The sequence below is a fragment of the Drosophila ficusphila genome, unplaced genomic scaffold (genome assembly GCF_018152265.1).
Source record: "Drosophila ficusphila isolate 14025-0441.05 unplaced genomic scaffold, ASM1815226v1 contig_412, whole genome shotgun sequence".
NCBI classification, from domain to species: domain Eukaryota; kingdom Metazoa; phylum Arthropoda; class Insecta; order Diptera; family Drosophilidae; genus Drosophila; species Drosophila ficusphila.
Window position 1 is genome coordinate 4,726,626 of NW_025064326.1, and position 24,684 is coordinate 4,751,309.

General features: G+C 49.9%; 2 protein-coding genes across 2 annotated transcripts in view; both read right to left on the reverse strand.

Moving 5' to 3' along the window:
• Positions 1-24,684, reverse strand: part of LOC108101266 — a 108,771-nt gene that overhangs the window by 41,653 nt on the left and 42,434 nt on the right. Inside the window, 20 exon segments of the mRNA XM_043207965.1 lie at positions 43-1,635; positions 1,716-2,042; positions 2,440-2,731; positions 2,733-2,749; positions 2,816-3,154; positions 3,217-3,846; positions 4,049-4,372; positions 4,448-4,774; positions 5,180-5,497; positions 5,736-6,062; positions 6,130-6,465; positions 6,529-6,846; positions 7,026-7,349; positions 7,643-7,960; positions 8,033-8,650; positions 8,713-11,145; positions 11,209-11,694; positions 11,945-12,127; positions 13,495-13,572; positions 13,631-13,774. Of these exon segments, the coding sequence (XP_043063900.1) occupies positions 43-1,635; positions 1,716-2,042; positions 2,440-2,731; positions 2,733-2,749; positions 2,816-3,154; positions 3,217-3,846; positions 4,049-4,372; positions 4,448-4,774; positions 5,180-5,497; positions 5,736-6,062; positions 6,130-6,465; positions 6,529-6,846; positions 7,026-7,349; positions 7,643-7,960; positions 8,033-8,650; positions 8,713-11,145; positions 11,209-11,694; positions 11,945-12,127; positions 13,495-13,572; positions 13,631-13,774 (9,732 nt within the window).
• LOC122320022 (mucin-2-like) lies at positions 13,789-22,333 on the reverse strand. Its single transcript, XM_043207964.1, has 2 exons — positions 20,191-22,333; positions 13,789-19,881 (listed from the first exon to the last, which is right to left on the reverse strand). The coding sequence occupies exons 1-2, from the start codon at positions 21,275-21,277 to the stop codon at positions 14,930-14,932; spliced, it is 6,039 nt and encodes a 2,012-aa protein (XP_043063899.1). The 5' UTR covers positions 21,278-22,333; the 3' UTR covers positions 13,789-14,929.

Below are 24,684 nucleotides of genomic sequence, written 5' to 3' on the forward strand. Positions count from 1 at the left end.
AAACCCCCAAGATTTAAACTTAAAATATTTCAAAGCACTTACCAACTTTGGTGCACTGAACAAACGGATCTCCGGTCATGCCACGTGGACACGTGCAGATGGGGCTGTGGTTCTTGGTGGTGCAGATGGCCCGGATGCCGCACGTGTGCTGGCAGGGATCCACGCACTTCTTGTTCACACAGGCCCTTTCCGGAGCGCACTCGGCGCTGACGACGCACTCCGGCTTGCAGTTGGGCGGCTGGTTGATGAATCCGGCCTGGCAGGAGCACACCGCCTGGTTGTTCATGGCCCGGCAGTTGCTGTTCGGTCCGCAGGGCGAGGGGTTGCACGGGTTCAGCGGCGGACGCGGGGTGACCGGCACTGGCTTGCAGCTGAAGAACGGATCTCCAGTGTAGCCCGGCGGGCAGTCGCAGGTGGGCACGTGCTTGTCAACCGTGCAGATGGCATAGTCTCCGCAGATATTGTTGCAGGGATCGACGCACTTGAACCGCGAACAGGCCTGCACGGCGGAGCACTCATCGTTGCTCTCGCACTCGCGACGACATCCCCGTTGGGCATCATACGGATTGCCCTCGAATCCGTCGTGGCAATAGCAGGCTCCGGCTCCGTTCCTCTCGCGGCACTCGGCGTGCGGTCCGCAGGGCGATGGCTCGCACGGAGAAGTGGGCGATTCGGTGGGCGTTACGGCCCGGATCAGCTGGCAGCCGAAGAGCGGATCGCCTTCGTAGCCATCGGCACAGGAGCAGACCGCATTGTGCTGCACCACCTGGCAGATGGCGTTGCTGCCACACGAACCGGGGCAGGGATCGACACAGCGCTCCTGCTGGCAGGACAGGTGGTTCTGGCACTCGTCGTTGTTGGTGCACTCCGGCCTGCAGATCGGCGGCCGTCCGACGAAGCCGCTCTTGCAGGAGCAGGCCGCCTGGTTGCCAATCTCTCGGCAAATCGAGTTGGGTCCACAGGGCGACGGCACACACGGGTTCTCCACGTTCTTCACCTCCGGTGTGGGCTCGCAGCCCGAGATGGGATCGCCGGTCATGCCCGGCTGGCAGGTGCAGATCGGATTGTGGTTCACCACCTGGCACTTGGCATTGTTGCCGCACGATCCGCGGCACGGATCCTCGCACTTCTGGCTGATGCAGGCCCTGTTCTGGGGGCACTCCGAGCTGACCACGCACTCCGGCTTGCAGCTCGGCGGCGCTCCAATGTAGCCCTCCAGGCAGCTGCACACCGCATGGCTGTTGGTGTCCAGGCATTGGCTGTACGGTCCGCAGGGCGATGGCTGGCACGGGTTCTCCGGTCGCCGGGTGACCACCTCCACGAGCGCACACGAGCGGTGCGGATCGCCGGTGTAGCCCTCGAAGCAGTTGCAGTTGGGTCCGTGGTTGAGCACCCGGCACTCGGCATTGATGCCGCAGGCTCCGGGGCAAGGGTCCTGGCACTTGTTGTTGATGCAGGCCAGCGAGCGATCGCAGTCGTCGTTCTGGACACACTCGGGCCGGCAGCCGCTGTACGGATCTCCGAAGTATTCCGGCAGGCAGGTGCAGGAGCCGGCTCCGTTGCGCTCCCGGCAAATGGCATTGGCTCCGCAGGGGCTGGGATTGCATGGGTTCCTTGGCTCGTCCGGTGGAGGAACTAGAGGGGAAAAGGAAAGATCATAGAATGGGGTTAGATGGATGTTTTATAGATTTAAATGGCATGCAGGTGATTATTACTTTGCTGCACGATTGCACAGCCGGAGAAGGGATCTCCGGTGTAACCGGGCACACACTCGCATGTCGGCCGGTGCTTGATGACCGTGCACACGGAGTGCTGGCCACAGGCACCGATGCACGGGTTCGAGCAGCGCTGGTTCACGCAGGCCAGATTGGCCGGGCAGTCGGCGCTACTGAGGCACTCGGGCCGGCAGTTGGGCGGACGTCCCAGGAAGTCGGGCAGACAGGAGCATGCAGGCGAACCGCGGACATCGAGGCATTTCGAGTTCGGTCCGCACGGTGAGGGGATGCAGGGATTACCGGACTTTTCAACGGGTGGGGGCTCCACTACATGCCACATATTTTTTAGCCATGCCAGATAGTTGAAGTAGGTAGGTTCATAGCACATTTAGACAAACATTTACATAGGATCATAGGACAGTAGATAGTGTGGTTTACATAAAATGGTGTACATAAAATAGAACAAACATAGGGAATAGAAGAACAAACATTATAGAGTGTATATACATGCAGGAGGTTGAAATCTTGGGTGGTTTGGCAAGCCAAGTGGGGGAATACCTACACATCAAATCGTGCTTTGGGGTTTTATATATTCTAAAGGGAAAGTTACCATGCTCTTAATTCGTAGTTAAATAAGGTAGAAATTTTTTTCCGAATTTTCCCCCGATTTCCGATTCAACTCCATTTGGCTTGCCCTCCTTAATTTACAAGCTATCATGCTTACACAATATCTTAGTGCACCGGTTGAAGGGATCGCCGGTGAAACCAGGGGCACAGGAGCATGCGGGGTAGTGGTTAATGACCTGGCAGCGGGCCTCGATGCCGCAAGTGCCGGGACACGGGTCCACGCACTTCTGGTTCTGGCAGTTGAGGTCTTGGGCGCAGTCCGAGCTAATGATGCACTCGGGCCGGCAGTTGGGCGCCGAGCCAATGAAGCCCTGCAGGCAGGAGCACACGGCATGGCCGTTGACCTCGCGGCACTGGCTGTACGGACCGCACGGCGAGGGTCTACAGGGGGTTCTCGTCCCGTTCGGCTGGGGAGAAGGGAGGTGGAATCAGTTGGATGGTGCTCTCCAGCCGGGAATTAGCAGTGGACCTACGTGGTGGGGGCAACTGGGGAATTTCACGGCACGCACTCGACGGATTTCCAGTGTAGCCGGCCAGACAGGAGCAGCTGGGCAAGTGATTGGACACGCGACACTGGGCGTTCAGACCACAAACACCTGGACAGGGGTCCACGCACTTCTGGTTGACGCACGACTTGTCGCGCGAGCAGTCACTGTTCACCACGCACTCCGGTCGGCAGCCACTGTACGGATCGCCGAAGTACTCCGGCAGACACGTACAGGAGCCGGCGCCGTTGCGCTCGCGGCACTCGGCATTCGGGCCACACGGCGAGGGTTGGCAGGGGGTCAGGCGTTCGTCGGGCACCGAGGGAGCTGTGGGGGCCACAAAGCGGATTAGGACTTTCGACTGAGAAGAACTCTAAGCTCTTGCTTACGTTGCGGATTGCAGCCGGCGAAGGGATCGCCAGTGAAACCGTTGTCGCAGGAGCAGACGGGCGAGTGGTTCACCACACTGCAGTAGGCATTGAAGCCACAGGAACCCGGACATGGATCCTGGCAGCGCTCATTGACGCAGGCCAGGGTGGCGGGACACTCGGTGTTGAGTGTGCACTCTGGCCGGCAGTTGGGGGCCCTGCCCACGTAGTTGGGCAGGCAGGAGCACACGCCCGTCTCACCGACGACACGGCACTGGGAATTGCGTCCGCAGGGACTCGGCACGCAGGGATTCTCATTGGACTTGGGCTGCTCCGGCTCCTCCCGCCACGGCGCACAGCGCACGAAGGGATCGCCGCTGAAGCCGGCGGGGCAGGAGCAGATCGGGTTGTGGTTGGTCACCTTGCAGAGGGCCTCGTTGCCGCAGGTGCCGGGACACGGGTCCACACAGCGCTGGTTCACACACGCCCTGTCCTGCGAGCACTCGGAGCTGACCGAGCACTCCGGACGACACGCGGGTGGAGTGCCAATGTAATTGGTGACGCATGAGCAGACCGCGTGGCCGTTGACCTCGCGGCACTGACTGTAGGGACCGCAGGGCGAAGGGCGACAGGGTTCAACGGGTGCGGCCACTAAAATCAGGCTCAACGTTATTAACCCCTCTTATGACTTTTAGATTAAAAGGAGTAGGTCGAGTTTTAGGGCTTCCATAAAGAAAAAGGTAAGGAAACTTTGAACTCAGATTGAAAATGATTTTGTATAGAACTTCTTTGGACATCAACTGTAATCTCCAACCCTAAAAGTCGACCCCTCCTACGCGGAACTATAGCCTACATTTCGGTATCTCCCGACAGTATTGCGAGGGATTTCCAGTAAACCCGGATGGACAGCTGCAGCTGGGGGCGTGGTTGATCACATGGCACTCGGCGGAGACGCCACAGACGCCCGGACAGGGATCGCGGCACTTGTTGTTCAGGCAGGCGCGGTTCTTCGAGCAGTCACTGTTCAGCACGCACTCCGGACGGCACTCGGTGTACGGGTCTCCGTTGTACTCCGGCAGGCAGGAGCAGGAGCCAACGCCGTTGCGCTCCTTGCACACTGCGTTGGCGCCGCAGGGACTCGGGTTGCAGGGCTGTGCCACCTCCGGCGGAACAATAACTAAGAGGGGTGGGGGAAGGGGAGAGGTCAACGGTTTAGTATGCGGCTAAAACCCTACGCTGTTAGATCCCTTACTCTTTGGACTACACTCTGAGAATGGATCGCCCGCATAACCCTCAAGGCAGCGGCAAATGGGTCTATGATTATTTACAAGGCAAGTGGTCTGGAGGCCGCAGGTACCCACGCATGGATCCCGGCAGCGCAGATTGATGCACGCCGAATTGCCGGGGCACTCGGAGTCCGAGGTGCACTCCGGCCGGCAGTTCGGCGCCCTGCCCACGTAATGTTCCAAGCATGAGCAGACCGCCTGCTCGTTGGCAGCCGACACCCGGCACTGAGAGTTGGGCCCGCACGGCGAGGGCACGCACGGATCGATGCGATCGTGGGTGATGGGCGGCCGCTCTACTTTCACCATTTACAACCATCACATGAGACACCACCAAGTACGATAAACATCATGCACCAAAATAAGCCATACATAGAGTACATATAAAAGAAATAAACATAATGGGGAAAGAGATATATATAGAGGATGCGAGCAATGTTGTCAAGCGGGTATGGAATGGATAGAGTGCAAGGAGCTCTCTTGATTGATAAAATGATTCGGATGAATGGTTGACTTAAATACCCCTGCAGGAAGAGAAAGTCCTCGCCTTGAAACACTTTCTTCTATCTCAACTAATTTTTGAATGGAGGACAGGGTATATATTCTTTCCATTAATAGAAAGACGACATCCCTGCAGGGGAATTTAAATCTTCGGCTGGCCGAAGATGAGCTTCCTTCCTTCCGTTGTCGTCGATGCTTACTCTCTTGCGGGAAGCAGCGCACGAACGGATCACCACTGAAGCCGGGACTGCAGGAGCAGATCGGATTGTGGTTGACCACGCGGCAGAGCGCGTTGTTGCCGCAGGTGCCTGGGCAGGGATCCTTGCAGCGCTCGTTGAGGCACGACTTGTCCTGCGCGCACTCCGAGCTGCTCATGCACTCGGGCCGGCAGTTGGGCGGGGAGCCAATGTAGTTGGGCACACAGGAGCAGACCGCGTGGCCATTAACCGAACGACAGTTGCTGTAGAGGCCGCAGGGCGAGGGTTGGCAGGGATTTTCGGGTACTATTGGGTCGGGATCTACAGACGTGGTAAAGGCTGGAGTTAATGGGGTTCCTAACCATCAGGGCTTCTAACTTGCAGTGGAGGAAGGGAGACCAGGGTAGAATGGAAGATATAACCGAACATATTTAACGTAATAAAGCCCTTCGAATTGGGAATTTCTTTCGCTTTAGAATTATTTTATATATTCTTCTTTTGAAAAACCCTTCTACCTAGGTACTTCCCCTACTGCTACGCGATTGGAACGAGATCTTACAGCGCGGGGCTTCAGGAATCAGGTGGCAACCAACGATGGGGCTACCCGTGTAACCAGGAAGGCACTCGCAATTGGGAGCGTGATTAAAGACGGCGCACTGGGCGTTGTGGCCGCACATTCCCGGACAGGGATCCACGCACTTCTGGTTGACACAGGCACGCGACCTGGAGCAGTCCGAGTTGATGACGCACTCGGGGCGACACTCGACATACGGATCTCCGAAGTATTCCGGCAGACACTTGCAGGCGGCGGCTTGGTTCCGCTCCTCGCACAGGGCATTCAACCCACACGGACTGGGGCGACATGGTTGGATCACTTCAATGGGGGCTGTGTGAACGGGGCAAACTGAGGAGTGAGTATCTGATGCTCAAAGGAAACCCTCCCAGAAACCTACTCTCTATGATCTTGTAGCAGCCCGAGAATGGATCTCCGGAGTATCCAGGCTCGCACATGCAAACCGGAGCATGCAGACTGACGTGGCAGAGTGCGTTGTTTCCACACGATCCGATGCAGGGATCGGCACAACGCGAATTGATGCAGGCCATTCGGGCTGGACACTCGGAATTGATACTGCACTCTGGTCGACAACCAGGCGGACGTCCTATGTAATTGGTTACGCAGGAGCAGACAGCTCCACTGCTCGAAACTTGACACTGGGAGTTGGGTCCGCAAGGTGAAGGCACGCAGGGATTGGGCGGTACAATGGGATCGGGTATTGGCGGTGGTGGTTCTACAAGTATAAACTCTTCAGTTGGAAGCTACTCTTGGGGGAGACAACCGCTGGTAAACCTACTTCTTTCAGGCACGCACTGGTGGAACGGATCCCCGGTGTAGCCTTCATAGCAAGTGCAGATGGGCGAGTGGTTGGTGCAGCGACAGCGGGCATTGTAGCCGCAGGTGCCGGGACAAGGATCCTTGCAACGCTGGTTGATACAGGCCCTGTCCGAAGGACACTCGGCACTGGTCATGCACTCGGGCCTGCAGTTGGGTGGAGCGCCCATGTAGTCTGGCAAGCAGGCGCACACGGGACGATCCCCAACCACATGACAAGAGCTGAACAGGCCACAAGGCGAGGGTCTACAAGGGTCTTTCGGCAGGGGCAGGTACATATCTATGTGGGGTGGGACAAGGCAATTAGGTCGGGTCTGAGAGGTAAGAAAAGGGTGGATCGATTTGCTTAGAGAAGGGGAATAGGCTTTTTCTTATTTATCGTCATTTGAAAGTTCTATTAAGCTCAACATAGCAATCCTTTCTTTATACAAGTCGACCCACCCAAGGACAGAGTCATACTTGAAGGCCTCTCGACGCATGCGCGCAGTGGATTGCCGGTGAAACCAGGCTCACAACTACACACTGGCTGGTGATGGGCCACCCTACAGATGGCATTGAACCCGCAGGCGTTGGCGCAGGGATCGCGGCACTTCATGTTTATACAGGCCCGGCTGCCGGGACAATCGCTATTCTGCACGCACTCCGGGCGGCAGTTGATGTACGGATCACCGAAGTAGTTCTGGATGCAGGTGCAGGAGCCGGCTCCATTGCGCACACGACAAATGGCGTTCGCACCACAGGGCGATGGGTAGCATGGATCGGATGGTGGATCTGGCACCACGACTGTCATGGTCATGAAAATAGCAAGCAGGCAATGCGGATGCATACAGAGGAATGTACAAACCCAAGAGACTAAACACTAATAATACATAGTAATAATAATAATAATAGTAAAGTAGGTTGATAGATGGAGGCTACAATATGTACACAATACGAGGAACATGCATAAGATGTACACCACAATACCATTACTTCTAGAGCACCACTGAAAGGAACATTTAACATTAAAGGCGCGTCTCGGGCACACATCCGTGCCCTTGGAAAGGATAGCAAATAGTCGGGAGGTCGGTACTCACTCTCTCGCATTCTGCAGGCGGTGTACGGATCACCCTCGAAACTCTCGAGGCAACTGCACTTTGGCTGGTGGTTCTGGGTGGAGCAGACGGCATTGAAGCCACAGATTCCGATACACGGATCCTCGCACCGCTGACGTATACAAGCCCGGTTCGATGGGCAGTCCTGGTTAATCACACACTCCGGTCGACACTGTGGCGGAGCCCCAAACATTCCGGGGGCACAAGAGCACTCGGCTCTGTCGTTCACATTGCGACAAAGGGCATTCGGTCCGCAGGGACTGGGCAGACATGGATCCGCATTGCGTGACGGTATCGTAGCTGTAGTTATTTAAAATTAAGGGGTAAATAAAAAATGAATGTTTCTAAATTTACAGGCAAACTTCTACTTACGTTCGCATTGCTCGAACGGATCGCCACTGTAGTTGTCTGGACAGGAGCAGATGGGATTGTGGTTGTTCACTTTGCACTTGGCATTGAATCCGCAAGTCTCCGCACAAGGATCGGTGCACTTCTGGTTGATGCAGGCCAGGTGCTGGGCACACTCGGAACTGACCACACATTCGGGCCTGCACTGCGGCGGAGCTCCGAAGTATCCGACCTGGCAGCTGCACGTGGGATGACCCTCGACGGTGCGACAGATGCTGTTCGGTCCACAGGGATTCGGTTCGCACACGCTCACGGGCCTCACGATTGGCACTCGCTTGCATCCCTCAAACGGATTGCCCTCGAATCCATGGGTGCAGCTGCACGAGGGCAAGTGGTTGACCACCGTGCACTCGGCATTGGCTCCGCAGGCAGCCGTGCAAGGATCGCGACAGTGCTGCTTGATGCAGGCCAGCGACGAGGGACACTCCGAGCTGTAGATGCACTCGGGACGACATCCGGTGGAATACGGGTCTCCGTTGTAGGGCTCAATGCAGGAGCAACGGGCAGCATTGTTGTAAGGCGTGCATACAGCATTCTCCGCACACGGATTGGGGTAGCACGGATCGATGCGATCTCTTGGTTCTAAATAAACAAAAGTGATGGGTTTAGGAACTTCCTAAAATATCAGCAGTGTAAGCACTTACTTTCTGCGATTTTCTTGGAGCAGCCGATGAAGGCATCTCCCTCGTAGTCATCATCGCAACTGCAGTGAGCAGAGTGAGCAATCACAGTACAGCGGGCATTGTGTCCACACACGTTGGTGCATGGGTTCTGGCACTTCTCCTGGATGCAGGCCTTGTCCGCCGGACACTCGCTGCTGAGAGTGCACTCCGGCCGGCAATAAGGCGGGCTGCCTATATAGTTGGCTACGCAGGAGCAGACTGGTCGGTTCTGTTTGATCTGGCAAATGGAGTTGGGTCCGCAGGGTGATGGCACGCATGGGTTCTTTGGCACAGCGATTTCGCGACCTGGATCTTGGATGGGCGAACATGCCACGAACGGATCTCCCTCAAAGTTGGCCTCACAGGAGCAGATGGGGTTGTGGTTGAGCACCTCGCAGCGGGCTCCGCCACCGCAGATTCCGGGACAGGGATCGGCACACCGCTGGTTCAGACAGGCCTGGTTGGGAGCACACTCCGAGCTCACCACGCACTCGGGCTGGCAGACTGGCGGGGCTCCCTTGAAGTTCGGCAGGCAGGAACAGGCGGCATAGCCGTCGGGCGTGGCCTTGCATCGGGAGTTGGGTCCGCAGGGCGACGGTTCGCACGGATGTGGTCGCACTGGTGGTGGCAAGTAGAAGGGATTGCACGCAATGGAGGCGTCTCCGCTGTATCCCTCGGCACAGATGCAAACTGGTGCATGGTTGACCACGCGGCACACGGCATTCACGCCGCACACTCCGGAACAGGCCTCCACGCACTTGGAGTTGAGGCAAGCCTTCTCCGCAGGACAGTCGCTGTTGAGCACGCACTCTGGCCGGCAGCCAATGTGCGGATCTCCGAAGTATCCCTTCCGGCAGACGCAGGCCAGTCCGCTGTGCTGGCGCTTGCACTCCGCATTGGCACCGCAGTGCAGCTTGGCACAGCTCGGTTGAGGCGGTGGCTCCACCACCGACTGAGTGGTACACTGTTCATACGGATTTCCAAAGAGACCCGATGGGCAAGCGCAAACGGGGTTGTGTTCGTACACATTGCAGATAGCATTCCTTCCACACGATCCGGGACAGGGATCCACACAACGCTGACCCAAACAGGCGCGATCGAACGGACAATCCGAATTGCCCACACACTCCGGACGGCAGCGGGGATTCTGCTGGGCATTGGGTCCAAAGCAGGGATCACAGAGGGCGACTCCGTCACCGAACACCGAGCAGACATCGTGAGGTCCGCAGGGCGAGGGTGCGCACGGATCGCGGGAAACGTTCTTCAGTATTCCAACTGGGACGCACTGCAAGAAGGCATCGCCAACGAATCCATCCAGACAAAGGCACACCGGTGTGTGCTGGCGCACATTGCAGATGGCATTGATGCCGCAGATCGCGCCAGCGCACGGATCCACGCACTTGTGGTTAATGCACGACAAGGTGTCCCCGCAATCGGAGTTGATGTCGCACTCTGGCTGACATCCCGACTGGGGATCACCCAGATAACCAGGGATGCACGAGCAGACAGCTCGGTTGTTCATCAGCTTGCACTCACTGTTCTTGCCACACGGACTTGGCACGCAAGGATTCGTCTTGGGATGATCCAGGGCATAGCAACGAACTCCGGGGTTTCCAGTCAGTCCGGGGTTGCAAGAGCAAACTGGGTGGTGTTCCTCCACTCGGCAATGGGCTCCTTGGCCACAGGCTCCAGGACAGGGATCGTAGCAGCGGTAGCCCATGCAGGCCTTGCTGTTCGGGCAATCGGCATCCACTTGGCACTCGTAACCATGGCAGCCAATCAGAGATGTGGGATCTCCCGACAGACCATCGGGGCAAACGCAAGCGGTTTGTCCATCGCCAGCCACCACGCAGTTGGCGTTAGGTCCACAAGGGTTGGGATCGCAGACCGTGCGACTTGGCTCACGGCATCCTTGGTAAGCATCTCCCACATATCCAGAGCGACAGTAGCACTCCTCCCGGTTACCAGCCACGTAACAGTCGGCATTCCGGCCACAGGGTCCTGGCTGGCAGAGCTCAATAGTAACTGCTGGCTTGTCGCACAGCCTGAAGGGATTGCCAATCTTGTTGTCCGGACAGTAACAAACGGGATCGCGGGATGAATCGCAAATGGCCCCAGTTCCACAAGGGTTGGGGTCGCAGGGGTTAATGGGTTCGACACAGCCTCGAATTGTGTTCGGGCTCTCCACATAATTCGGCAAACAGGTGCACTTGGAGAAACCGTTGCTGAGTACGGAGCACTGGGTATTCGGTCCGCAAGGCGATGGATCGCAAGGATTCGAGGGCAGCTCACAGGGAATTGCCGGCGGCTGACCTTCGTACTCCGGCAGGCAGAAGCAAATCGGATTGCCTTCCACGCGACGACATCCGGAGTTGGGACCGCATGGGTTCGGCGTGCACTCGTCTCCTTCAGGAACTGTAAAGGATGAATAAAGGATGTAGGTTTCCTAAAAAATATCCGATGCTTTTAAGTACTCACTGCAATTTTTAAACGGATTTCCGGTAAGACTCTTGGGACAGTAGCAAATGGGGTTGCCATTGTCCAGCTCGCACAGAGCATTCAAGCCACATGGGTTAGGTTCGCAGGGATCTTGGGGCGGACTGCATCCCACCTGAGGATTTCCGTTGTAGCCCGGTGGGCACTTGCACACCCCGCGATGGTTGACCACATCGCAGAGGGCGAAGGCGCCACATTGGCAGGGCGATGAACACTTTCCGTTAATGCAGGCCTGACTGGAATCACACTCTGAATCGGAACGGCAACCTTGACTAGGAAGACACTGCACATAGGCGTTGCCCAAGAATCCGGACAGGCAGCGACAATCGGTTCCGTGGTTAACGGGAATACACTCGGCGTTTTCGCCACAGGAGTCCTCCAGGCAGGGATTAATGCAGCGCCTATTGAGGCGATCGCAGAGCTTCGTCGGCGGACAGTCCTCGTTGTATTGGCAGACTTGGGGACGTGCTGTGGTTTTGGTTAGGATTACGGTGCGATTCGGTTGGATCGGTGGGTGTATTTATAATTTGTTTGTTGGTTTTAGAGTTGATTTCGTGTCGGGACGGTACAAGTTTTATACATGTGTCGTGGTGTACGGGGATTTGTACAGTGTATGAAAGAAAGAGATTTTCGGAAACGAGACATTGTGACACATTAGCAGAGGATTTTTTGGAGGTCAACATAGGTGCGCCATCGTGTTGAACAGGGGTGTACTAACCTGGCTGACAGCCTACAAATCCGTTGCCCTGGAAGCCATCCGCACAGCTGCAATCGGCTGCATGGTTGGTGTTGATGCAAACGGCATTCGTGGCGCAAGGATCATGGACATCGCATGGATGCTGACAGAGCTGATTGATGCACGCTTCCGTGACTCCACAGTCCGAATTGTCGGTGCATTCAACTGTAAGTTCGTTAAATAATAGTTATATCAAGCAGAATCAACTCAGAAAAGAAAGTTTAAGACTTGGTAGTAGATCCCATGCAATGAAGTTGTTGATTATTTGATTAGTGTTCTTACTTGAAGTTTGAGTGGTTACGCATTTGACCATCGGATTGCCTTCGTGGCCCTGCGGACAGGTGCAAACTGGTCGGTGACTCTTGGCCGTGCACTTGGCAGTCGCGGCACAAATCTTGGCAAACTCGCAGGGATCCTGGCACAGACCCATATAACAGGCCTCGCTCTCTATGCAGTCGTTGTTAGATTGACAGGGTTCGGGTGTTTTCGGTGAACCCGGCGGTTCTACTTGTTAAAGAGGATTTAGTGGGTTAAAAGTTAATAAATGATGTTGATTGATAAATAAAATTAATTGATAAATATGCAGGGCTATCCTAATTATGTACAATTTTTACAACAAAATTAGTTGGTAATGCCAGAAAACGAGCCCTTTACATAAGAATTTATGTACAATTGATCAGTTTGGTGCCACTTTGGGATGAATAGTAAAAGTAAAAAAGGATATAATTTAAACAATCGGTATTTAAGATAAAATCCCAAAGTGGCGTGCAGATTACATATAAAGTTAATATACCTTTCTTACGGCAATGGCCCAGCTTACAGTGCTCGTTAGAGGCACAGTTAGTATCTACTGTACATGGGTTAATTAATGAGATGTCAGTGGTGTTGCCCAGTGGGGCGATCATGGTGTTGTAGACCTCCGTGGTGGTGCCCGCCGTGGTTGGCAGTTCCATCGGCCACGGCGTTGTGGTGTCGGGCACCTCGTTGGAAGTATCCAACCGAGTGGTCTTCATTTTGGGCGTTGTGGTCGATCCCCTCTGACTGTCACTGCTGATATCTTCGCCTCGCAACGTGGTCGTCTGGACCGTGGGCCTCGGAGTCGGCGTATCGGTGATGTTGTTCTCACCATCGCGGTAGCGCCTCGTGGCATCGGTGTGGGAGGTGGTGCTTTCTGTGTCTGGTTTGTGGTTCTTACTGGTCTGGTTAGTAGCGCTTGTGATTGTGCTCGATTCAGTGCTAGTGGAGGAAGTGGTAGTAGTGGTTGTGGTCGTGGTGGTGGTTCTTGTGTTGACCGCTGTGGTTGTCGGCGTCGATTTGACGCCTGTGTTTGGGTTAGCTGTTGTTCTTGGTTTCGTTGGTATCTTGGTAGATGTGGAGTTCTTGGTAGTAATAGTTGTTATTGTTACATTAGCTAAGGAGAGAGATGTATTTACATGGGTAACGGGAGGTTAATTTTATGTACACATTGTATTTACACTTAACACTACAAGTTTTATGTTGATTAAACGGGAAGAACTGTGAGCAAAACTTACCCTTTATACAAGCACCGGTCGTGGGATCGCAGTTCGAACCTGGTGGGCAGTGCTCACAGCCAGGCGTGCGACCATGTTCTGTAGGATTCGAATGTTTATCACATGGATTTGATATCATTTACATTTTGAGACTCACCGGCTGAGCACAGAGGCTGGTGGTTGAGAACACGGCAATCTTCATTACGACCGCAGGGATTGTCGTAGGTGCAGGGATCCACGCAGAGAGCATTGATGCACGCCTGCTGGGAGGGGCACTCATCACTCGAAGCGCAACCGATTTCTGTTCGTGCGTGGAAAGCGTAGGACATTAATTAGTTAGGATCCCCCAAGTCATTTTATCTTAGCACATTAGTGCGTTAATATAAGGTCGTTACAATTTAAGTCATTCCTTTTATTTATGTCAAGAATCCTGTTCGGTAGGTTGTTTTCTTTTTGAATTATTTTTCAATGCAGTTAGTAGACTTCTCTTTAAATATAGAATCCTTATTCTAGCCTTTCAACTCCAGATTCAAGCAAACTAAATGGTTAAATATAGTTTAGTTTTCAGTTGTTGCGTATAACAACATATACACATGCAAAAGCATTAAGTGAGTTAGTGCATTTCATTATTAGCTAAGTTTTGTTATTGTTAGTAATCCAAATACCACATGCAACGGTTTTTCTACGGACTAATACACTTACGATACATGATTACGACAACGTATGTACTAAATACAACAAAATCAACACAGATTTAATCACAACTGAAATATGTCGCGCTGAGAATAGAAACATGCGAGTTGAGATCATTCAGAGAACAAAATGAGAAACATTTAGGTGGTGTGGACGATGGCACAGGTTTGGATGATGTTTTTTGCAGCAGGCAGACAAAAAGCAGGCAACTAACATGAACGATCAACATTGCAACACAAATCGACATGCAAAACGACTGCGCTAGAGAGTGACCTCCCAAGGACTAGCATTCGATCAAAAGCTTTTTTTTTTTTTTTGACACACATATGTTGAACTATCTCGGGTGCTGCTTGTGGTAAAGAGAACGGTGGGTGACGGTGCAAGGCCTTTATCGAAATACAGCCGGACAAGCAGTAAGAAGAGGGGAACAGAGACAAATGCAATTGGAAAATTGGAGAACAAAGAACACACGGGTATTGCGGAAAAATCCATATGGTTGCATGCAAGGTGCCCGCACGATACGAATGGCCGATCATACATAAGTATACGATATGTGCCACCAGAAGGATAATGGCTGAAAATCCGAGAGAAGAGAAAGAACACATGACATCAAACTGAAGTAGGCTACTACAATTTGCCAGTTATGTGAATGGCGTTGAAAGTAGTCAGCGATGCCACGATGCCGGTTTACCGCAACCCTGAGGTTCCTTGCAATTCATTCAATATGATTCGATAACAAGACTTACAGCTTATATACACAACTTTAGTTACCTGCTTTCATAGAGCAATCGGGTCTATTTACATCATCGGCGGTATCACAGAAGCACATTGTGGTGTGGTTTGATGTACGACAAATAGTCAGGTTCTGCACAGTGCAGAGATTAGTAAAGTGTGCACAAGGCGATATGCAAAGCCCTCCTAAGCAAGTTTGGTCGTGTAAGCAGTCCTGTTCTGTTCTACAACTCGTCTCAGTGTCTGTTACTTGGGTAACTGTCATGTCCGTTGTACTTGGCATATCACCAGAACCAGGTTTTAGAACCGATATAGGAGTGGAATCGTTTAAAACAGGGGAAATGGTAGTCAATGGCGGAACATAAACCTCTGTTGAGGTATAATAATGTATTGATCCTTCTGTAACATGTGACATAGTTTCCGAATGTGGTGTGTCGGTTTGTTTGTCCATTGTAATTTGAACAACAGGTGTTGTTGTTTGTACTTCGCTTAAAGAATCCGTTGTTTGTTCAGTTGTTTCTGTAGTTCCAGAAGGTAAACTTGTGGGTAAGCCGGTAGCAGTATCGGCTGTTACTGGACCAAGAGTAGATGCACCGACAGCTTGGGTTGTTGTTACTTCTTCTAAGGATTCAGTCGTTTGCTTAGTTCTTCCACTTGGTGTAGTGCTAGGAGACATAGTTGTGGGTGGCTCGGTGAATCTATCCATTGCGACAGGACCAAGAGTAGAAGTATATACTGCCTTTGTTTCTTTCCCTAAAGTCTCAGTCGTTTCAGTCATTCGAGTATCAGTAGTGCCTGGAGGTAATGTTGTGGGTTTGTCGGTTGTCACTGGACCAAGAGTGGATCTATCGACCGACTTTAAAGTTGGTACTTCTGTCATTGGTATTTCAGTTCTTGGTACTTCTGTAACAGAAGCCGTCGTTTGTTCAGGAATTCCAGGCGGTGTTGTTCTAGGAGGTAATGTTGTTGGTATGTCGGTGTGCCTATCCGTTGTTACTGGACCAAGAGTAGAAGTATAAACTGATTTCGTAGTTGATTCTCCCCTTACAGACTCTGTTGTTTCAGTCATCTCAGTAGCAGTAGTGCCTGGACCTAAAGTTGTGGGTCTGCCGGTGTCTCTATCGGTAGTCACTGGACCAAGAGTGGATCTATCGATCGACTTTGTAGTTGGTATTTCAGTTCTTGGTTTTTCTGTAACAGATGCCGTCGTTTGTTCAGGAATTCCAGTAGGTGTTGTTCTAGGAGGTAATGTTGTTGGTATGTCGGTGTGCCTATCCGTTGTTACTGGACCCAGAGTAGAAGTATAAACTGATTGCGGAGTTGATTCTTCTCTTACAGATTCTGTCGTTTCAGTCACCTCAGTAGCAGTAGTGCCTGGACCTAAAGTTGTGGGTCTGTCGGTGTCTCTTTCGGTTGTCACTGGACCAAGTGTGGATCTATCGATCGACTTTGTAGTTGGTACTTCTGTAGTTGGTATTTCAGTTCTTGGTACTTCTGTAACAGATGCCGTCGTTTGTTCAGGAATTCCAGTAGGTGTTGTTCTAGGAGGTAATGTTGTTGGTATGTCGGTGTGCCTATCCGTTGTTACTGGACCCAGAGTAGAAGTATAAACTGATTTCGTACTGGATTCTTCCCTTACAGACTCTGTCGTTTCAGTTATTCCAGTAGCAGTAGTGCCTGGACCTAAAGTTGTGGGTCTGCCACTGTCTCTATCGGTTGTCACTGGACCAAGTGTGGAACTTTCGATCGACTTTGTAGTTGGTACTTCCGTAGTTGGTATTTCAGTTCTTGGTACTTCCGTAACAGAAGCCGTCGTTTGTTCAGGAATTCCAGTAGGTGTTGTTCTAGGAGGTAATGTTGTTGGTATGTCGGTGTGCCTATCCGTTGTTACTGGACCCAGAGTAGAAGTATAAACTGATTTCGTACTGGATTCTTCCCTTACAGACTCCGTCGTTTCAGTTATTCCAGTAGCAGTAGTGCCTGGACCTAAAGTTGTGGGTCTGTCGGTGTCTCTTTCGGTTGTCACTGGACCAAGTGTGGATCTATCGATCGACTTTGTAGTTGGTACTTCCGTAGTTGGTATTTCAGTTCTTGGTACTTCCGTAACAGAAGCCATCGTTTGTTCAGGAATTCCAGTAGGTGTTGTTCTAGGAGGTAATGTTGTTGGTATGTCGGTGTGCCTATCCGTTGTTACTGGACCCAGAGTAGAAGTATAAACTGATTTCGTACTGGATTCTTCCCTTACAGACTCTGTCGTTTCAGTTATTCCAGTAGCAGTAGTGCCTGGACCTAAAATTGTGGGTCTGTCGGTGTCTCTTTCGGTTGTCACTGGACCAAGTGTGGATCTATCGATCGACTTTGTAGTTGGTACTTCCGTAGTTGGTATTTCTGTTCTTGGTACTTCTGTAACAGATGCCGTCGTTTGTTCAGGAATTCCAGTAGGTGTTGTTCTAGGAGGTAATGTTGTTGGTATGTCGGTGTGCCTATCCGTTGTTACTGGACCAAGAGTAGAAGTATAAACTGATTTCGTAGTTGATTCTTCCCTTAGAGACTCTATCGTTTCAGTTATTCCAGTAGCAGTAGTGCCTGGACCTAAAGTTGTGGGTCTGTCGGTGTCTGTTTCGGTTGTCACTGGACCAAGTGTGGATCTATCGATCGACTTTGCAGTTGGTACTTCCGTAGTTGGTATTTCAGTTCTTGGTACTTCTGTAACAGATGCCGTCGTTTGTTCAGGAATTCCAGTAGGTGTTGTTCTAGGAGGTAATGTTGTTGGTATGTCGGTGTGCCTATCCGTTGTTACTGGACCAAGAGTAGAAGTATAAATTGATTTCGTAGTGGATACTTCCCTTACAGACTCTGTCGTTTCAGTTATTCCAATAGCAGTAGTGCCTGGACCTAAAGTTGTGGGTCTGTCGGTGTCTCTTTCGGTTGTCACTGGACCAAGTGTGGATCTATCGATCGACTTTGTAGTTGGTACTTCCCTAGTTGGTATTTCAGTTCTTGGTACTTCTGTAACAGAGGCCGTCGTTTGTTCAGGAATTTCAGTAGGTGTTGTTTTAGGAGGTAATGTTGTTGGTATGTCGGTGTGCCTATCCGTTGTTACTGGACCAAGAGTAGAAGTATAAACTGATTTCGTAGTGGATACTTCCCTTACAGACTCTGTCGTTTCAGTTATTCCAGTAGCAGTAGTGCCTAAAGTTGTGAGTCTGTCGGTGTCTCTATCGGTTGTCACTGGACCAAGTGTGGATCTTTCGATCGGCTTTGTAGTTGGTACTTCCGTAGTTGGTATTTCAGTTCTTGGTACTTCCGTAACAGAAGCCGTCGTTTGTTCAGGAATTCCAGTAGGTGTTGTTCTAGGAGGTAATGTTGTTGGTATGTCGGTGTGCCTATCCGTTGTTACTGGACCCAGAGTAGAAGTATAAACTGATTTCGTACTGGATTCTTCCCTTACAGACTCTGTCGTTTCAGTTATTCCAGTAGCAGTAGTGCCTGGACCTAAAGTTGTGGGTCTGCCACTGTCTCTATCGGTTGTCACTGGACCAAGTGTGGATCTTTCGATCGGCTTTGTAGTTGGTACTTCCGTAGTTGGTATTTCAGTTCTTGGTACTTCCGTAACAGAAGCCGTCGTTTGTTCAGGAATTCCAGTAGGTGTTGTTCTAGGAGGTAATGTTGTTGGTATGTCGGTGTGCCTATCCGTTGTTACTGGACCAAGAGTAGAAGTATAAACTAATTTCGTAGTGGAAACTTCCCTTACAGACTCTGTCGTTTCAGTTATTCCAGTAGCAGTAGTGCCTAAAGTTGTGGGTCTGTCGGTGTCTCTTTCGGTTGTCACTGGACCAAGTGTGGATCTATCGATCGACTTTGTAGTTGGTACTTCCGTAGTTGGTATTTCAGTTCTTGGTACTTCCGTAACAGAAGCCGTCGTTTGTTCAGGAATTCCAGTACGTGTTGTTCTAGGAGGTAAAGTTGTTGGTATGTCGGTGTGCCTATCCGTTGTTACTGGACCAAGAGTAGAAGTATAGACTGATTTCGTAGTGGATTCTCCCCTTACAGACTCTGTCGTTTCAGTTATTCCAGTAGCAGTAGTGCCTGGACCTAAAGTTGTGGGTCTGCCAGTGCCTCTATCGGTTGTCACTGGACCAAGTGTGGATCTATCGATCGACTTTGTAGTTGGAACTTCCCTAGTTGGTATTTCAGTTCTTGGTACTTCTGTAACAGAAGCCGTCGTTTTTTCAGGAATTCCAGTAGGTGTTGTTCTAGGAGGTAATGTTGTTGGTATGTCGGTTTGCCTATCCGTTGTTACTGGACCAAGAGTAGAAGTATAAAGTGATTTCGTAGTTGATTCTTCCCTTAGAGACTCTATCGTTTCAGTTATTCCAGTAGCAGTAGTGCCTGGACCTAAAGTTGTGAGTCTGTCGATGTCTCTATCGGTGGTCACTGGACCAAGAGTGGATCTATCGATCGACTTTGTAGTTGGTATTTCAGTTCTTGGTTTTTCTGTAACAGATGCCGTCGTTTGTTCAGGAATTCCAGTAGGTGTTGTTCTAGGAGGTAATGTTGTTGGTATGTCGGTGTGCCTATCCGTTGTTACTGGACCCAGAGTAGAAGTATAGACTGATTTCGTAGTTGATTCTTCCCTTACAGACTCTGTCGTTTCAGTCATCTCAGTAGCAGTAGTGCCTGGACCTAAAGTTGTGGGTCTGCCGGTGTCTCTTTCGGTTGTCACTGGACCAAGTGTGGATCTATCGATCGACTTTGTAGTTGGAACTTCCCTAGTTGGTATTTCAGTTCTTGGTACTTCTGTAACAGAAGCCGTCGTTTGTTCAGGAATTCCAGTAGGTGTTGTTCTAGGAGGTAATGTTATTGGTATGTCGGTGTGCCTATCCGTTGTTACTGTACCAAGAGTAGAAGTATAAACTGATTTCGTAGTGGATTCTCCCCTTAGAGACTCTATCGTTTCAGTTATTCCAGTAGCAGTAGTGCCTGGACCTAAAGTTGTGGGTCTGTCGGTGTCTCTTTCGGTTGTCACTGGACCAAGTGTGGATCTATCGATCGACTTTGTAGTTGGTACTTCCCTAGTTGGTATTTCAGTTCTTGGTACTTCTGTAACAGAGGCCGTCGTTTGTTCAGGAATTTCAGTAGGTGTTGTTTTAGGAGGTAATGTTGTTGGTATGTCGGTGTGCCTATCCGTTGTTACTGGACCAAGAGTAGAAGTATAAACTGATTTCGTAGTGGATACTTCCCTTACAGACTCTGTCGTTTCAGTTATTCCAACAGCAGCAGTGCCTGGACCTAAAGTTGTGGGTCTGTCGGTGTCTCTTTCGGTTGTCACTGGACCAAGTGTGGATCTATCGATCGACTTTGTAGTTGGTACTTCCGTAGTTGGTATTTCAGTTCTTGGTACTTCTGTAACAGAGGCCGTCGTTTGTTCAGGAATTTCAGTAGGTGTTGTTTTAGGAGGTAATGTTGTTGGTATGTCGGTGTGCCTATCCGTTGTTACTGGACCAAGAGTAGAAGTATAAACTGATTTCGTAGTGGATACTTCCCTTACAGACTCTGTCGTTTCAGTTATTCCAATAGCAGTAGTGCCTGGACCTAAAGTTGTGGGTCTGTCGGTGTCTCTTTCGGTTGTCACTGGACCAAGTGTGGATCTTTCGATCGACTTTGTAGTTGGTACTTCCGTAAGTGGTATTTCAGTTCTTGGTACTTCTGTAACAGAAGCCGTCGTTTGTTCAGGAATTCCAGTAGGTGATGTTTTGGAAGGTAATGTTTTTGGTAAGTCGATGTGTCTTTCCGTTGTTATTGGGGGAAGATGTGTCTCATCGTCGTACTCTGTAGTTGGTACTTTGCTCGTAAATTCTGGCCTTTGTTCAATTATTCCTTCAGGTGTGGTTCGTGCCGGCGGAGTTGTAGGTATGTCAGTATGTCTGTCTGTTGTTACTGTGGGAATAGTGGTTTCGGGACGTTCGGTTTGGGTAGTTCTAAGAGATCCAGTAGTGGTTGAAGTGACGTTATAGGGATCGGTAGAACTTATATCAATAAACAGTTGTTTTGTTGTTTTATAAGACTCGGTTGTACTTGTGTAGGAAGCTGTAGTTTCCGTTTCAGCTTCTATATCGGTAAAGCGGGTTCTCATTTCGGTTTGATTTGCCAATTGCATAACAGTGTATTTAATTTTAATAGAGTCGGTAGTAGTTTCTATTGGTTGTGGTGTAGTCTCGAGTTCTGTATCTTTTGGAATGCAGTTAGAGTTCGTCGTCACGGTGGCTGGACAAATGCATACGGTAACCCTATGAGCTGACGTTACACACTTTACACCCTTTGCACAGAAGGTGTGACAGAGATCGATACATTGACCTAACGGTCCACATTGATGCATTTCACTGCAATCTTCGTCTGAGGTACAGTTGCCACCTGGCTTAGCTTCTTCAAATTTTCATTTTTTTGTTTTTACACAATTTTGATTTTTTGAGTGGAGTATTTTGTACATATTTTTAAACAAAAGTGTAAAATTTAAAAAATAAAAAATACGTTAAAATATTTACAAGTATGTACCAAATATAGGATAGAAAGTGTAAAGCTACAACAATAAGGAAGGTGCACTATATATACAGAGGGGCGTACCTAGGGGAATACTGATTGAGATTTCGGTCTAACCTGTTGCATACGACTGCAAATGTAAACAAATATGGAAAGCTTTATAACTATTATACGGTTAATCAATTTCAAATTAGAAACGAACGCCTTTACTATTAGTTAGCTACATATTGGTGTTGGTTTAATTTTACCATTAGTATTACATCTTATTACCGTTTATTTAGAATCAAAGGTTAAAATTTTCATAGTACAAGTATTCGGGAGGCTTTGATTAATAAATTAATTATTATCACTGTGAGCATGAGCGTGTGTGAATGTTCAGAAGAGTTTTCTTGTAAAAGTGTCTTTTTGTTATTGGTAGTTTTGTTTGGCGACTTTAATTGATCTTCAGATCAAGCTTCAATAACTCTCTTCATTAACGTGCTTCAGCTTGGTTGCTGTGCTTGTGGCGTAAAGCACCTGATTGTGGGGTTATAAGTCGTTCGACTCGGACTTTTGGCTTGTAACTAAGCATTGGGAGTATAAGTTAACCATATCAATTGGCAAAAGCTTGATACGGCTACAGGCAGTTAACTTCTCAGTCCTATGTACATTGACACAAACATTTCGAGGAAACAGATTGACATGGCCCGAAACATTAAACAGGTGTGGACGGCTTTGGTCAATACATTTCGACGGGATATTTGCTTGTGCTTTATCGCTGTTTGGTTTTTGTGAGGGGACAGACAATAAGACAGAGCTAGCAAAAGGTGAGAGCGTGTGTGAGAGAGAGCAGGAAACAGAGATAATCGAGACAGAAACTTTCACTCGACAGAGAGCTGAGTGATAGCGAGTACTTTTGGTGCTTTACCTTTTTGACATCCATTCTTGGCATCGGCTATAAATCCAGCTGGGCAGAATTTACATATCGGCTTGTGATCCTCGACAATGCATGGCGAGTTGGGCGCGCACGTGGCAAACTCGCACGGATCGACGCACTTGAGCTTCCGGCACGCCTGGCTAGCCGGACAACCGGCATCGCGCAGGCAAATCGATATCGATGGCTGGCAGTCGCGCATGCAAATGCACACGGGCTTGTGGTTCTGCACCTCGCAGGACTTGTTCTCCGCACAGATCGCGGCACGGCCAAGGGGCACGATGCACGGGTTGCGGCACTTGCCGTCCGTGCAGGCCATGTTCGAGGCACAGTCATCATCGCGATAGCACTCCCGCTTATCCGGAGCGCAGGTCAGTTCCCCGAATTCGTTCACTATGAAGCCAGACTTGCAGATGCAAACCGGCTGGTGGCGTCGCGTTTCGCACTTCTTGTTGCTCTCGCAGATGAAGAGCGGATTGTTGCACGGATCCGTGCACTGACCGTACTGGCCGCACTGCAGCGTTTCGGGACACTCGGAGTCCCTGGAGCACGGGATCTGCTCCTTGGTCTTTGGATCCGTCTCCTCGGACTGGCATTTGGGATCGGGCTTGCACTCGACCTCCGGCCGGCCGATGTGGCAACTGGGACAGGAGCAGCGCGGACGATGCAGTACGGTTTTGCAGAGCGCATTCGAGCCACACACGCCACGCATTGTACAAGGATCGCTGCAGTGTCCTTGGAGGCATGCCTTTTCACTGGGACAATCCGTATCTGAGTAGCATTGTTCGGTGTCTATAATATTACATCCAGGGCAGGGAAGAACGAGAGAGAGATAGACAGGAGTTGTTTGGTTGTTTAAATGTTAATCGTTGGTGGGTGCATTCAACTATTCGGTGGCATAAACGGTACGGTACGCTACTAAATAGATATATCTTTCTGGGGGTATGGAAACACATAGAAACGAAAGTGCGACATTGAAATCGTCGAGTCAAAGTTGGGGCTTGAGCTTGAAAGACGATAGTCTGGTGGAATTTTCGGGGCTGGTTTGGGTGTTTGCGTTAGATGGTGTAAACACAACATTTTGGAAACGAGAGTTTTTGGTGACTCGGATAAGACTTAAAGCTAGATGTTTCTAAAAACAGAGGGAGAACACTTAAACGAACAATGTATAAAAATTATATTCAATTTTTTTTTTTTTTTTTTTTTGGTCTGGGCCTCTTTTTGCTTGAGTGTTTTGTGTGGTTTTTTTTTGGTGTTTGGGTTGGGTTGTGTGTTTTGCGGTGGGTCGGTTTCTGTGTTCAATTAAGTGTCAGTGGGATTGTTGTGGACTCGATTTCGGGGGTTTGGGGTTTTGTGCATAGGGTTTGTTAGAGTAAAAGAAAATTTTAGCTGGGATTTCAAACAAGTTAAGATCAGAAACGGTGCATACAGAAATCATAAGGTAACGTAAACGAAAATAACAATATATTTGTGAAATTAACAGTTTCACTTAATCGGTTTATTTTAGTCAACTGGTGTAGTTAGTTTAAGAAGCAAACTATAGAAAAACTTAATTGTTGATTTGTTTGTCTTTTTCAAATTGTAGAACTGTGAAGGGAACATCTCACAATAAATGGGGTTGTATGTTTCTATGGGCAGGCCAAAACAACGCTTATCAATAAGGACGGCTGCTTTTGGTTTTTGTCATTGGTTGGTATGAGTTCGATTCTGTTATCGATCAGCGGTACAAGTGAGCGAGGTGGGGTAGCAGTGTGAACAAGTGAGCATAGTTACAATCCTTGATGATTTACCATTTTTCGAGCGAGCATAGAGCAGGAGAGCCTTGTACTTTCCCAATTCGCCCAATTAATTTGATGCTGTACTAAAGGCAGACTTAGCTGAGCAATGATTATCTCGGGATTAATGCGAGTTCGAGCTATTATATATTTTTGTTTATTGTTTGTTCAGTTTGAGTAATGGCAAAAATTACACGACATCCAACACATGCGCTCTGCCCTCACGAGAGACACGTTATTGGCGATTGGTTTTGTGAGTGAGTGATTGATTCAGAGGAGAGAGATATAGAGATCTATTTGAAGAGGTAAAAGTGTAGGTACAAGTCTGGCAGTAGGAAGATTAGCTTTTTGGAAAAGGTTTTAGCAGAAATAGTAGTTGAAATTCGATGGGTAAATACAATTTTGAAAAGATCGTTAAAAATATACGTGGCTAGTTTGTTTCATCTGGGTTATTCATAATTCACAGTTTTCAAATTTGGTTTATATTTACAGATTGTTTTTTGTGTGGTTAGTTTGATCAGCCACTAAGATGCAGCCTTTTCGGTTACGAGTATATAA